The sequence below is a fragment of the Microtus pennsylvanicus genome, chromosome 10 (genome assembly GCF_037038515.1).
Source record: "Microtus pennsylvanicus isolate mMicPen1 chromosome 10, mMicPen1.hap1, whole genome shotgun sequence".
NCBI lineage: Eukaryota > Metazoa > Chordata > Mammalia > Rodentia > Cricetidae > Microtus > Microtus pennsylvanicus.
The window spans coordinates 81,197,163-81,211,753 of record NC_134588.1 but is presented as its reverse complement, the minus strand read 5'-3'; the positions used below and the strand labels follow the sequence as shown (position 1 = coordinate 81,211,753).

Here is a 14,591-nt window from a genome sequence, read left to right as displayed (position 1 = left end):
ATTGGAAGGTTATAAGTTTCTTTTATATCTCATTCCTTCCTGACTGGTGCTACTGTTTTGATTTTATCATTGATTATCTAGAGTCCTCTAGGTTTGTATCCATTAAAAACTTCAAAAAGAGAGGGACTGGGGTTGTGTATTGATTAGTGGCAGAGCACTTGGCTAACATGCATGAAGCCTTGGGTCCCATCGGTAGTCTACAAAGAAAGAGAAGGGAGTGAGGGAGGAGGAAAGAAAGAAAATGAAGTGGGGGGTAGGGTGGGGAAAGAACTTAAAAAGGAAAATTGTACTTTTTTTCACTTTCTGTCACATCTTTGATTTTATGTTACTATTAGTTTACTGGCCAACAAGGCTAGGAGAATGTTCCTTGAGTGTCAGAGGTGCTAGACGCCATCACTGCCATAGAAATAACCATAGCATCTGCTCATTAAGTAAGATCTGGAGTTAGGGGAAGGCACGTGTTTGATCGGAAGCTCCCGATTTGGGGAATGGCTTTACAGGCATGGGTCATGAAGTTTGTCAAAGGCATCTTCACTGTAGAAACATCTGTGGATGGCACTGGAAAGAACATTGTAAAACTTATTAGATAGTAGAACGCTTAACAGTAACCAACCGTGAATTCCCATGACTCTTACCTGAGAGCTGTAATTTCACTTTATTTTATTTTTTGCTATTGGTTCTTGTGTTTTCGTGTTATACTTAGTATTTTCTCACTGATGTTCATAATAATTTTGGTCTATAGCTTTATTATGAGTAACTTTGGTTCTTTCTATATACAGTTCTTGTCTGTTTACCTGGAAAATTACTTAGTTTGTGTGGTTTTCAGATTGGCAGTATACATAATGTGCCTAATGAGTCTTAAGATTTGCCTTTTTACAAAGATAGCTTCTCTTTTGACTTTATTCCATACATTTCTCTTTCTCTTAACCTTAAGTGGGTTGTCCATTTTGCTGCTTTTTTCTCGTAATCCAGGATTATTGTTTATTAACAGATAAATAGATGCATCGTTGGCCTATTCTCCACTTCATTATTTTATGATTTTCTTCTAGTGTTTTTTTTTTTTTTATTTTGGTGAGAGGGTTGGGCATAATTATTTTCTTGTATTTCTGTCTAGTTAGAAATTTATTTCATTTTTATCCTCACATAATTTTAACTTAATTTTATTATTGGTTATTTATTTATTTTTGAGAGAGTATCACTGTGTAGCTCATGCCGGCCTTGGGTTTCTGATCTTTCTACTGTAGCCTCTCAGGGGCTGGGATTGTAGGCTTGCATCACCTTGCATTGCTGTTTCATTTTCACTGATGCAAACACTCAGGACAATGAACTTTCCACTGATTATTCTATTAAGTGTATTTTGATGATTCTGATATGTAGCATTCTCAATGAATGTTAATTTTTTTTGAAATTCTAAATTCTCCACTGAAGAGTTTAATATTTTAATTTTCTTACAGTATAGGAAGAAAAAGAGATTAAATGTTAAAATTATGATTAAAAGCATTTGTTTCAGGTATTTTAAAACAAGGATAATTCATAACTGTCCCTTGTAGGCTAGTGATGAGCGTGGACAGAAAGCATTTGCGAAGCTCCCAAGTCATAATTGCTGGCCAGAAAGTCGCAGCCACAAGTGTTATGATGTTTTCTCTGGTGACACCGGTACTACAGTGTGTAGGCTGAGTCCTCACTGTCGTTCTCTCTGACTCTGGCTAGTGGGAGTGCACAGCGTTGTGAAGCACGATGCCATCATGGATGGGGCCAACCCGGATTATGTGCTGGTGGAGGCCGAAGCCAGCCGAGTGGCTCAGGACGCCTTGAAAGCTCTGAAGTTTTCTCGGCAGCAATGCCTGGGCGCAGCATCTGGTGTTCCCACCTGGACTGGCCACAGGGGTGTTTCTGGTGCACCAGCAGGAATGAAGTAAGAGACCACCCGACACGCTCACAAGGACCAGTGATTGAGGCTAGCTGCACAGTCAAGGCAGACAGGCTTGTCTCTGTAGGACAAGAAGTTCCCTCGGGGAGGATCGTATGGGTCAGACTTGAGTGGCGTGGGAAGGTGCTCTTGTCTTTCTTCCCTTTCATCTCCTGCTTTCTTGAGACAGTTTTTCAGGGGAAGAAGTGATCAGTCTTGCTTGAGAGATGATGTTTACATTAGTGAAAAATAAAAATAATGACTGTTAGTAAGATAATTAGCCAGTTTATAGCCATCAGTAATTATTATGCTCATTATAATATTAGCATATTATGTAGTTATTAGCCAGGATGCTTTCTCATGTCCAGTGTTGAGTGAGGATGCTGAGTGGATCTCAGTCTGAGAGGAAGTGCTCATGCCCCAAGAGTTGAGTGTAGAAGTCAAGCGGGTAGAGCAGGGGTGTGGGGATCGGAAGGCAGCAGCTTTCCCGGGAAATATTTAGTTGGGGAAAGTCCACCGCCTCCTCTCTTGCAGCACCTCACCTTCTGTCTGCCTGACTCTTCTTGTTTAGGAACAGGTTCGGTAAGAAGAGGAACTCCAACCTCCCTGTGCAGCATCCTTCATCACGAACAGAAAAATATCAGGTAACAGGGTAGTCTAGCTGCCTGTTTGAGATTTGCTTAGATGGCCAGGAGAGTGTCATTTAGATGTTGAGGAAAATGGTTGTAACTGCCATAGTGACAGTTGATACGGTAGGCTCTGGGTTGTAATGTACTCACATTGGAATCGAAGGACCAGCTAACGTCCTAGAGCACAAAATTTTGCAGACCCTCTGTTCAGTGCTTAGAGTTAATATGCACCTATCTGGAGGGGGTGTGTCAGCCCTCAAGGTTCCATGTCTAAACCAATGGCCAGAGAACCTTCTTGAATGTTGGGCAGAGCATCTACCCTTCACCACACTGCAGCGATGGCAGAACTGGGCAAACACCAGTCTTTCTGATGAAGGCTGTGAAAACTCCGAGGCTAAGACTCTATTTTTAGACGCATGTGAACTCCTTCAGGAACAGAGGCCCTTTCCAGTCTCCTGCGGTCCATGCACTTTCCGGAGCAGATCTGTGGTGTTTTAAGGAAATGTGAGAGGGCGGGAGAGAGAAAGAAGGCTGAAAAATGGAGAGAGTGACAGCTTCCCCTTGTCCCTCAGTGTGGGTTGGGTGTATGTGGGAGGAAGAAGCTGCCCTAGGCCTCTAGAAGATCTGCCACGGCAGTGGGCCTGCAAGGCAGGGCCTCCCTCAGCTCCTCAGCCCCCATGCTCTGCTCCCCAGGAGAGACTTCATTCCTCTTCCTTCCTGCTCATGTCTGCAGGATTCGTGTGCACATCCTTTACCTTGGGGTTCCAGCCTTTCTCCCACCTCTCAGCACATGGCGTTTGGGTTATACTGTGGGTCCTCATAGCCTTTGGGGAAATAGGTTGGGGAATATGCTGGAAGTTCAGTTTATTCATGTGTAGTCTTGTTTCTCTAGAACACTGTGAAAAAGGAGGGGAAAGCTTCCGCCCCTGAGCACTTCAGTGGCAGAGAAGATGGAACTTCTTTGTCTGGAGCCCCCAGTTCCTCCTCACTCCTGGCCAGAATGCGAGCAAGAAACCACCTCATTCTGCCAGAGCGCTTGGAGAGCAACAGCGGGCACCTCGCCGAGGCTGCTGCCTTGCTTCCCTCCAGCACGGAACATGATGACCTTCTGGTGGAGATGAGGAACTTCATTGCTTTCCAGGCCCAGGTGGATGGCCAGGCCAGCACTCAGGAGATCTTACAGGAGTTCGAATCCAAGCTGTCTGCGGCACAGTCCTGTGTCTTCCGAGAACTACTGAGAAATCTGTGCAATTTCCACAGAACTCCTGGTGGTGAAGGGATTTGGAAACTGAAGCCAGAATACTGCTGAACAGCAATACTTCCTAGACCTTTTCAAATGGAAATCTCGGCTCACCAATCCTGTGATTAGTGATGGTGTGTGTGTGTGTGTGTGTGTGTGTGTGTGTGTGTGTGTGTGTGTGTGTGTGTAAGCGTAAGGACATGGCTGCAGAAAGTGTTTACTGTGTTATCTACCTCAAGGCTAAAACTTGAAGAAGAAAATACTTGGAGAGCTTTTTGTTTTGTTTCATTTTGTTTTGGTGGCACAATGAATTATGTTATAAAACCAGGGACCTAACAGTTGCTTATTGGAGCAAATGTGTTTCTTAATCCAAAAGATGTTGTCAGGGAGCACACTCTACTTGAGGATAGAAACCTCAGTCCTTACTGGTGCTGGGAACATGTCTTCTGTTTATCCCACCCTTGCCCATAAGTCACTTCGTCAGTATCTGGTCACCTCAGTACCTTGATAGAGAACTGTAAATGTTTCTGTCCCATGACCACATACAGAAAGACATTTGTTATCTGTCAAATCATTAACTACCTATAAATAATTCTCTACAACACTGTTAACTTAGCAGTTCAGTTTTTGTTGTTTGTTTTAAATGGTGCTAGAGACAGACTCTGGTGCCTTGTGCATGCTAAGTCTGTGCTTTACCGCCAGGTTCCACCCAGTTCCATATACACACATACACACACAAATATGTCAAAGAAGGAAGAGTCTATTAGTTTCTATTCTGCTTTATTATCTAAAGATAATATTTATTTAACTAGGTCAATAAGTTCTAAACATTCGTAGGCCTGTTTGTTTCTGGGGGGCTCTTTGTTTATTTTTTCTTCTAGTCATTAGCTTGTAGGGAAATGATGATGCCCTTGTCCTTGGGCCCAAGTACTGACCTGATTCATCAGTGGGAGCATTAGTGCATTGTGCCCGTAATGTCTGAGATCTAAGTCATAGCAGGCTAGAGAAGGTATAGACATCCCTTTAATTAAAAATAGCCGGTGAGAGTCTCTTGCTGTGCAGTAAGGCAAGGAGGCCATGTTCCAGCTCTGCCGCTGCCCTGCCCAACCTAGGTGGGTTGAGTCCCAGGGCCGTGCTCTGTAAACATGGCCATCCAGCCAACCCGGGAGAAACTTAGAGACCAGCTCTGGGTTAGAATAGTGTTTTAAATAATATACAGCACCTTTATACATTGAACTGCAATCTGAATTTTTGATTGTTAAATACTTTGTGCAGTGTAAATAGATTAAATGCATTAGACATTTTATATAATTAAAAATAAAAAATTTTTAAAGATAACAGCTTGTTACTGTATTGGTGCTGTAAAGTCTTTAAACAGTCTTGGCCTTCCCACCCCACACCTTCCCACCCCACACCAGTCTAGCTGCTGCTCCAGAGACTGTGCAGTTGCCTGGGCTTTTCTGTGACTGCTGGCGTGGGCTGATCCTTCCAGTGTCATCTCTGAGTTTTACCTGGACACATGACTGCCCAGCTAATAATTGCTTCTCAGCCTCCCTGGCAGGTAACTGTGGCCATTTGACAGTTGTAGGCAGTGAGATGGAAAACTTCAGTTTAACTTAGAGTCATGGTGTGCATGTCCCCGAAAGCTCCCTGTTTTGTGTCCTGGATGTTGGAGAGCCTCAGAGGATTCCTATGTTCCAAGAGAGGGTGTGTGCTGAGGTTTTAGTAGTTGTTTACCAGTCGAGGATGTCTGTCTTTGACCTGTTACTTAAGAGTGAAATAAATGAACTTATTTAACTGTTTTAGAAATGATTTTAACACCTTGTCTGTTTAATGTATGTCACATATTAATGGAATAAGATGTTCCTGTTATATCTGACTCTCACATTACATAGGCCGTTTCACTCCTATGATACAACTGCTTTCACTGAATTCTAAACCCATCACAGAGTCAGTTTCCCCACACTTGCCCACAGCAGGTAGTGTCCATTTGGGTAGATTGTTTTAAAGTCAATCTTGTGATTGAAATGGCCTTACTTTAACCTGAATTTGTAGTAGCATTTCACTCTATTTTTTTAAAAGATTTATTTATTTATTATGTCTACAGTGTTGAGCCTCCATGTATGCCTGCAGGCCAGAAGAGGGTACCAGATCTCATTACAGATGGTTGTGAGCCACCCTGTGGTTGCTGGGAATTGAACTTAGGACCTTCGGAAGGGTAGTCAGTGCTCTTAACCTCTGAGCCATCTCTCCAGCCCCATTTCACTCTATTTTAGTGAATAACACTTGCCTGAGGATCAGAAAAGTAAAAGAACCACACTGGCCAGCCTTACAAACCAGGCAGCCATGACACACACCTTTAATCCCAGGAGCCACACTAGTTTGCCATAGAAACCAGGCGGTAGTGGTGCACACCCTTAATTCCAGAACTAGAGAGGATTATAAAATGGGAGAAGACAGCTCTCAGGCTCAGTCTCATTCTGAGATTGCTGGAGGTAGGATTGCCATTTTTGGACTGACACCAAGGTAAGAGTCAATGACTGGCTGCTTTGGTTTTCTGACTCCAATTTCTGTCTCTGGGTTTTCATTAATCATGCATCATGAATTTCCCTGACTTCTTTAACATCAGACAACCCCGTGTTTCTCGGTTATGTGCAGATCTTTGCTGTATCTTCTTGTTCATACCATATTCACCCAGTTCTCTAGATTGAAATGAAGGGCAATTATGAAATAGGCAAAAATGAAAAGTCATTATGGAATAGCCCCCCCCCCTGTCAGAGGTTTCTGTCCTGTCCAGTTCCCGCAGTCATTAAGTCCCAAAGAAATCACACAGATCTACATTAGTTATAAACGGATTAGCCTAGTAGCTCAGACTATTTATTAACTCTTATAACTTATATTAGCCCATTATTCTTGTCCATGTTAGCCATGTGGCTCAGTACCTTATTCAGTGAGGCAGTCACATCTTGCTTCTGTGGCTGGGTCAGGACTACAGATTAGGACTTCCTTCTTCCCAGAATTCTCTGTTCTTCTCGCCCTGCCTCTACTTCCTGCCTGGTTGTCTCACCTCTACTTCCTGCCTAGCTACTGGCCAATCAGCATTTATTTAAAATACAATTGACAGAATACAGACCGTTGCCCCATACCAGTTTGAGACAGCAGCTTTTGGCTCATCACACTGTGCTGCGTCCATAGCAGATGCAGAGATGTCTGTTTTTTTCTTCACATTCTACACTCTGCTATTTGGTTTTGCCACCAGTGGGAAAGTTCCTTCCTATCTCTTCTCTGGCTCTTATTTTTGCGCATTTTCTGTTTCAAGCAAATGATAGAATTAGCTTATTAAGTTCCTCTAAAGTTGTGTTGCTCTTTTGACCAGGATTGCATTAGTTTATCCACTAATTGGAGGATAATAGACTTCTTCATAATGAATATAATTTTCCCATTAGTATTATGATAGGCCTCATTTTATTTAAGTCATTTATATACTCGGGTAACATTTCTCATAAGGGTCTCGCACATTTTACTTTAGCTTTTTTTCTGGATGTTTTACAGAATTTCCGTTTAGGTTAAGGATCATTTACTTTCACATAAAAATCTGGATGACTGGAACATTCCTGTATCAACTTTGTGTTGCTTATCACTTGGAAGTGTCTACATTTAGGTTTTTTCAGTTTTGTTTTAAGAAGCTGCTACTTAGCTGTGCACTGATGGCACACACCTTTAATCTCGGCACTCAGGAGCCAGAGGCAGGTGTGTGTCTCTGAGTTCGAGGCCAGCCTGGTCTACAGAGTGAGTTCCAGGACAGCCAGGGCTGTACACAGAAACTCATCTTAGAAAACAAGGTCATAAATACAATCTTCTAAATGCCCTTGTTAGTTGCCTATGTGGTTTGAATGTGAAGTGCCCCATCATAGTCTCGGGTTTGAACAACTGGTCCCCAGCTGGTGACACTCTTTGGGAAGGTTGTGTAAAAACTGGAGGTAAAGTCTTGCTGAAGGAAGTGGATCTCTGGGTATGGGCCTTGAGGTTCCTAGTCCAGCCCCACTTTCTATTCCCACTCCACTCTCTTCTGACTGCCAATGGATGCAGTACATCAGTGAGCCTCTGCAAGTGTGAGCCAAAATGAACCCTTCTTTCCATAGGTTCTTCTGTCTGGGTATTTTGTCAGCAATGAGGACAATGATTAAATACAACTATATAAATAGTTATTTTCCCAACATTTGAAAAGCAGGTCATCCCTTCCCTCCTGATTTATACATTTATAAAGTCACCATTGCCATCATGTCCCATGTTCATATAATTATGGGAATGTTTCAGGGTTCTATATTTTGATAGCTTTATCCATTCATCTTTACCAATAAGCCACTTCTAGTCATGTGCGTGTCTAAGTGGTTGTCAGAAGTTATAGAACAACTCTTAGATCTTTGTTCTGTATGTATGGATCATCTTGTCACATTTGTGTTTTGAGATTATAATGAATGTGCAGACTGGTTGAGGATTATTTATGATGCTGAGTTATGTGCATCTTTGACTAAGTCACAGCTGCTTATTTTTACTACCTGTTTATAAGGAAATAATTGCATTACATTTCACATTTTGCCATAGAGTCATGTACAACTTAGCCTTGGTCCTAACCCCGATTTTTTCCCTGTAGTTAAGGACACCTGAAACCCCACACACTCTCATTTACAAAGCCCTGTCTCCTGGTTCTCTGTAAGTTGACTTTGCTAACTGATGCTATATGTATCTAGCAACTTTGTTGAACTTGTTCTCTAATGATCTGTAAGTTATTCTGTAACACTCTTAAATTTCTACCAGTTTGGAAGTGGAGTGGGGGTGATGTACAGATACACGAGCCAAAAATCAATTGCTACTGGGGAAACTGGAAGACTAACTCCCTCCCAAACAAAATCATGGGACATCTTTGGAAATTGTTTGTAGAGCATATAGAAAATGAGTATAATGCAAGCAAACCAAGAAGTCTTGGTTGGTGAGAACAGTGAGTCTGATGTGAACCACAGCCCCTCACTGTGATGACTGTAGTCACTAACAACAATTATCAAATAAGAAATACATTCACAATGTCCAGCCCATTGATATTTGACAAATCAAAGAAAATACCTAGCCTATCATGTTGAGTTCAAAGTTTTATACCTGATTTAATTTCTGTCAAAACTACAGTAATTACCCAGTATTTAACCCCATCAGAGGCCAGAGGATATATTATAAACTTAAATTAGAAGTGCAGAGCAAGCAATTTCTAAAACTAAGTTATGACAGAGACATCTGACTTCCTGGACAGTCACCCAAGATTCCTGTGCAACATTGGGGAATTCATCTTTGGCCTACATATCTAGAATATCTGACAGAGTTTTGAAGGACTGTTCTACCTTGTCTTGGCATAGTTAGGGAATTCCATTCTTTGTGTCCTGCTTGTCCAGTTTGGATAACATACTGTCAGCAGTCAAGACAAGGGCAGTTTCTTTGCCCAGTGGCTAACTGCCACAAATTAATGGCTTTTCAATGTTCATCATCCTCTTTTGAAGTAAATTGGTACTGACAGGATTAGACATGCCTCACTGTAATGAAAAACTTTATGTTATTAAAACATTTTAAATGCTATATTGTGTAGATCTCTGAAATGTTTGAAGACCAACCATCTATTTAAAATATATCTGTGTTTTACCTTGAAAATATACCTAACATGTCTACAAGTTATTATTATAGATGACTAACTACAAACTTGTATTTCTTAATTATACATTACATTTTTAAATGAGCTGCAAAGGCACAATACCTTAAACAGAAGTAGAAACATGTATACAATATAACAAAAATAACCTTAAATTTGTATCAATAGACAAAATCCATACCAATGAAAAGTATCTAAGACTAATAGCTGCTTTTTAGTTTAAAAGTAGATTCAATAATCTATGCTTTCCCCTGTCACTTCTATGCTATAAATTCCCATATTCCCCCTTTTTCTCTTCAGAAGAAGATCTATGAATCTAATCTCCTTAGCTCAGCTTTCTCCCTAACCATAACCAACAACAACTTGCAACCAAACCTCCTAAACAATGATAGACATCTGAAATCCATGGAACAACCAAAAGCTATCCACCCTACCTTTTGGAAATGTGGGTGTCATGTTCTCTAGACTGCTTCCTGTTGTCTGGGGGTGATGACATCCTTTGGGGCCCCTGAGAAAATTGGGATAACAGTCAAATCTGGGATAGTTAGCTGTTGTCTAGTCTTGGTGTGATGGGAAAGTACAAGGTTTATCTGAAGTCGTGACTAGAATAGTCTGTGAGACTGGACCATCTTATCTAGCAGCGTTGAAGTTGTTCTGGGTGTAGGATTTTGAGAAAACTGCAATAGAGGCAGTCTGAGAGGCTGGATCACCTGGGATACTTGTCTTGGGATAATTGGTGGTTGATCCTTTTTCTGAAAACAGGCACATTTTTAAAGGTAACATACATATCTGCAGTAACACAAATACGGAATATGCAGTAAGCACAAGTCAGTTAAAGATGATTTTTTTGTTTCATGTTTGAGCAGGAGGAAGGACTTTATAAGTCTGTTTGGACAATAAAACCAAACCTCTATCAAACAATTTCATCATTTTTGCCCCAACCACCTCCTTAATACACTTGCTAAAGCATTACAAAGGAGGTGGATGGGGCAAAAATAATGAAATTGTTTGATTAAATGATAATTGATGAAGTAATAATTATCAAAATGTATTGTTTTAACAAAATATATGAAGTGGGAAAAGAGAAATCTTTATGAAATTTTTGTACATTTTTTGCTGTTAAAATAGTATCAGTTTTCAGTAGATTCTGGTGTTAGGATGTGTTTCCTAAGTCCTGGAACAACCACACAGAAAATAACGACAGAGATGCAGTGGAAAAGTCATTAATGGACTTAAAATGTATTAGCAGATATTACTCAATGCAAAACAAAACAAAAACTCCTGTAAAAGAGGCTAAGAGGAACAAAGAGAAAAAGGATGTGAAGGTAGGGGACCTGTTTGTGGGTGTGGAGGAGTGGGAAAGCAAAAATTGAGGTAGAGGTAGTCAAGATACATTGTATACATGGATGGAATTGTCAAAGAATAACAAAATATATGCCCCCAAATCTTTACTTTTAGAGAGCCGGAATTTCAGCTTCTAGAGGTCTCTCCTCTCCCCTCCCTTCCTGCTGCCCTCCCTCTTCTCCTTTTCTTCAGTCCTTCCTCTACAGCCCACTCCCCTGAGTCTTGGAGACACACTACAGGCTCCAATTCAGATTGCTTTCCTTGCCCCTTGATGTTTCAGTGCTGTTTTCTTCGAGAACAAGACAGTGTCCTAAATAACCACAGTGGTTGGCAGACGAACACAGAGAACACTGGGCCATTCTAACATCTGAGATGCGGGCCACAGTCAGCTTTCCCTGGCCTCCCTCTGCAGCCTCTCTGCTGTCTGCCCAGAGTCACAAAACCCGCCTGCAGCTACCTGTGGCTATGACAGCACCCACTGTGTGTCCACCGTAGGATAAGGATGTCCTGTGCATCCTTGTCGTTGGGCACACTGCTGGCATAGTGCCGTGTCCATCTGTCCTGGACTGCTAATGCTCCTGTTGGGCCCTGTGTATGGTGGGCTGCTCGGGACTCCTTCACCATCAAGCAGTTCTTGTCCCCTCTGAACTTAGTAGGTGACATGTAGGGGAAAATTTTTTAAATAAATATTTTGAGCCGGGCGATGGTGGCGCACGCCTTTAATCCCAGCACTCGGGAGGCAGAGGCAGGCGGATCTCTGTGAGTTCGAGACCAGCCTGGTCTACAGAGCTAGTTCCAGGACAGGCTCCAAAGCCACAGAGAAACCCTGTCTCGAAAAACCAAAAAATAAAAAAATAAAATAAATAAATAAATAAATATTTTGTTCCTCATTGGACTTTAACCCACTGTTTCAACCTTCTTGATGCTCTTTCCTAAATCCATTATGACCATGGTGCTTGCCAAAGCATCCTCTGACTCTATCATTCACATGTATTGGCATTTACTGGAAAGAGGAGCTGGCTCTGTTATTTATGTACTTACATCAGAATGGAGGCTTAGCATCCTGTGTTATTTGGGAGATTATAATCCATTGGTGTTGCCTTTTATTTTGAGGTTCAGATAGACCCAGTTTTGGCGATGGCTGCTCTGGGCTGGCTCTTGCAGGTGGGGCTGCCTCCTTCCATCCTGGCGCTGTTCTTTCCCGCACTTACCATCAGTCTCCTCCCTTTGCCCTTCCCTCTCCTTAGTTCACACTGTTTATTCTGGAATAACTTTGAATTCGAATAGCCTGTGCAAGACTGACTCCTGGTTCAGTGGAGAACGGTGTTCAGAAACTCTGCCCTGTGTGCTCCCTGCCATTGGACCATCACCTCGGTGTTTATTTTGTATCTGTCCTCATGAACTGACGGATACTGAGTTTTATGGTCTTGTTATAAAGCATCTGTCATTTAAAATAAATGTTTGATGACTAGTGGAAAGAACTGGAAGAAAAACATGTCGTCAGTGATAGATCTCAGATGTGATAAACACTGCCAGGGTGGAACGGGGGGTTGACATCTAGGAATAGGCCCAGGGCCCTATGTTGTGGACTCATTTTTTTTAATACAGAGAGGCACTTCAGTACCTTCCCACAGCAGCATGCATCCAGCTGTTGGGAAAGCTGACGTGGGCCGAGAGATGTAGCGCTTTTCTGTCCGTGCAGGTGAGTCCACAGGCCGATGGGGTGTCCACATCAGCACCGCCCTGGTTGCTATTCTGTTGCTGTGATGAAACACTCTAAGAGCAGCTTGCGGGAGGAAACGGTTTCTTTGGTTCACAGGTGACCGTTCATCATCTGTGGAAGCCAGGGCAGGAACTCAAGGCAGGAACTGAAGCAGATACCATGGCGGAACACTGCGTAGTGGCTTGTTCCCCATGGCTTCTTCTGCTCATCTGCTCTTATATAGTTCAACCCTTCCTGCCCAGGAATGTCATCGTCTGTCCTGGGTTGGGCCCTCCTACATTAATACTTACTCAGGAAAATTTCCCACAGACACGGTCACAAGCCAATCTGACGAAGGCAATTCCTCATTTGAGGTTGTTTTCCCAGGTGCCTCTAGGTTGTATTGAGTTGACAAAAATTAACCAGGACAATTGCTGTTTTACAGATGGAGAAACGGAGGCACAGCCCACAAAGTGAGCTTGATGCTACAGGAACTTGTCAGTCATGGTGTCCTGGAGTGCTGACCCCTGGCTTTCTGTTTTGGGGAGTGGCACTGGGCAGCACAAATGGATGGTATTCTGCATTGCTGACACTCGGAGACGAAGTGCACATTGGGGTTGTGTTTCCATGACAGATGTGTACGGGCTTGAGTCTGCTGAGGCAGGAAGCCAGGACTCGCTCTTCAGTTTGCCTTAGGAAGAACTGGTTGCCATTAAAGACTTTTTACTTGTCTCTTTCCATCTTACGTGTTTAATTATCACATTATCATAATAGTTGTGGGTACTTGGTACATAATATGTACAGATCAAATCAGGTATTAGGAAGCTGTGAGCTCTTCCTCTCCACATATTTCATAAGCTTACTCATGAGTTGTGAGCTGAGGTCACATCACAGGGCTGCCTGCCATCCGCTGGACCGTGTTCCCCCTATGCAGATGTATTCCGTCCTGCTTCCACTGGTAGAAGCCTTATTAAGAAACCAAGCTGCACGATTGTCACACACGTGCAGACAGCCTAGGTCGGTTCCATTCAGGCTCTCTGACTGTTGGTCCAACATCCATGAGCTCCTGTGAGCTCAGGTCAGCTGTCTCTGTGTTCCTCTATCATGATCCCCCCCCCCCCCCCACTTCATACAATTCCTCCTTCGTTTCTTCCTCAAGACTCTCAGAACTCAGCACAGTGCTTATCTGTGGATCTCTGCCTCTTCTTTTTCAGTAAGGGGACAGCTTCTTTAGCAGGCTTACATAGGCCCCTATCACCCATTGCAGAAGTGCCCTGGGCACTGCTGTTTCGTTTCCCGACCTCCCAGACCTGAATAATCACCCAGAAACTATATTAATTACAACACTGTTTGGCCTATTATCTCAGCCTTCTTATTTTCTAACTCTTACATTTTAAGTTTAAATCAATCTGTGTATCACCACGAGGCTGTGGCCTACCAGTAAGGTTCCGGCTTGCCATTCTCCTTTGGCAGCTACATGGTGTCTCTTTGACTCTGTCTACTCTCTCTCTATCTCTCTGTTCGGATTTCCCACCTGGCTTTGGATTTCCCACCTGGCTTTACCCTGCTAAGCCATTGGCCAAAACAGCTTTATTCACAGACCAATAAAAGCAACACACATACAGAAGGCATCCCACGTCAGATACCTTGGCATTTCTTCACTCCTTGGATGTGACTACAACTTGCTGATTCAGCAGCTAGAAGCATGCGCAGTAGCCCCTTGACTGTTACTAGGAGCCGGTTAAGACCCTGCTTGCCACAGCCTCCTGCGAGTTTTCACGAGCCTAAGACTAGCTCTTGGCTGAGCCAGAAAATCCATACAGAGAGGTTGGCTCTTCTTCTGGGCTTGGGCTTTTTAGGATCAGCTGTGAGTGACATTTCAGAGCCCAGGGTCACCTGTGGACACTTTTCCAGGGTCCACTCACCTTTTCTGCAGCTCCACCAATCCTACTGGATGGCAGATGCCCAAAGGAGCGGCCACCTCCAACCCTCCCCTCATTAAAGAACAGAACACCACAGTGTGCAGAAGTTTAAAAAAAAAAAGGCTACAAGTGAAGGCAAGTCATCACACTGGG

The 14,591-nt window shown here is 42.9% G+C and overlaps 1 protein-coding gene across 4 annotated transcripts in view; it reads left to right on the top strand.

Moving 5' to 3' along the window:
* The window catches only part of Ercc6 (ERCC excision repair 6, chromatin remodeling factor), a 75,513-nt gene extending 70,397 nt beyond the window's left edge, over positions 1 to 5,116 (top strand). For 3 of the 4 annotated variants that reach the window (XM_075988762.1, XM_075988763.1, XM_075988764.1), the window contains 3 exons: positions 1,711 to 1,915; positions 2,481 to 2,553; positions 3,431 to 5,116. In XM_075988762.1, coding sequence (XP_075844877.1) covers positions 1,711 to 1,915; positions 2,481 to 2,553; positions 3,431 to 3,847 — 695 coding nt within the window. In that variant the 3' untranslated portion in view covers positions 3,848 to 5,116. The remainder of the gene's footprint in view (positions 1 to 1,710; positions 1,916 to 2,480; positions 2,554 to 3,430) is intronic. The other variant, XM_075988760.1, reaches the window with a different exon arrangement.
* Positions 5,117 to 14,591: the final 9,475 nt, after the last annotated feature.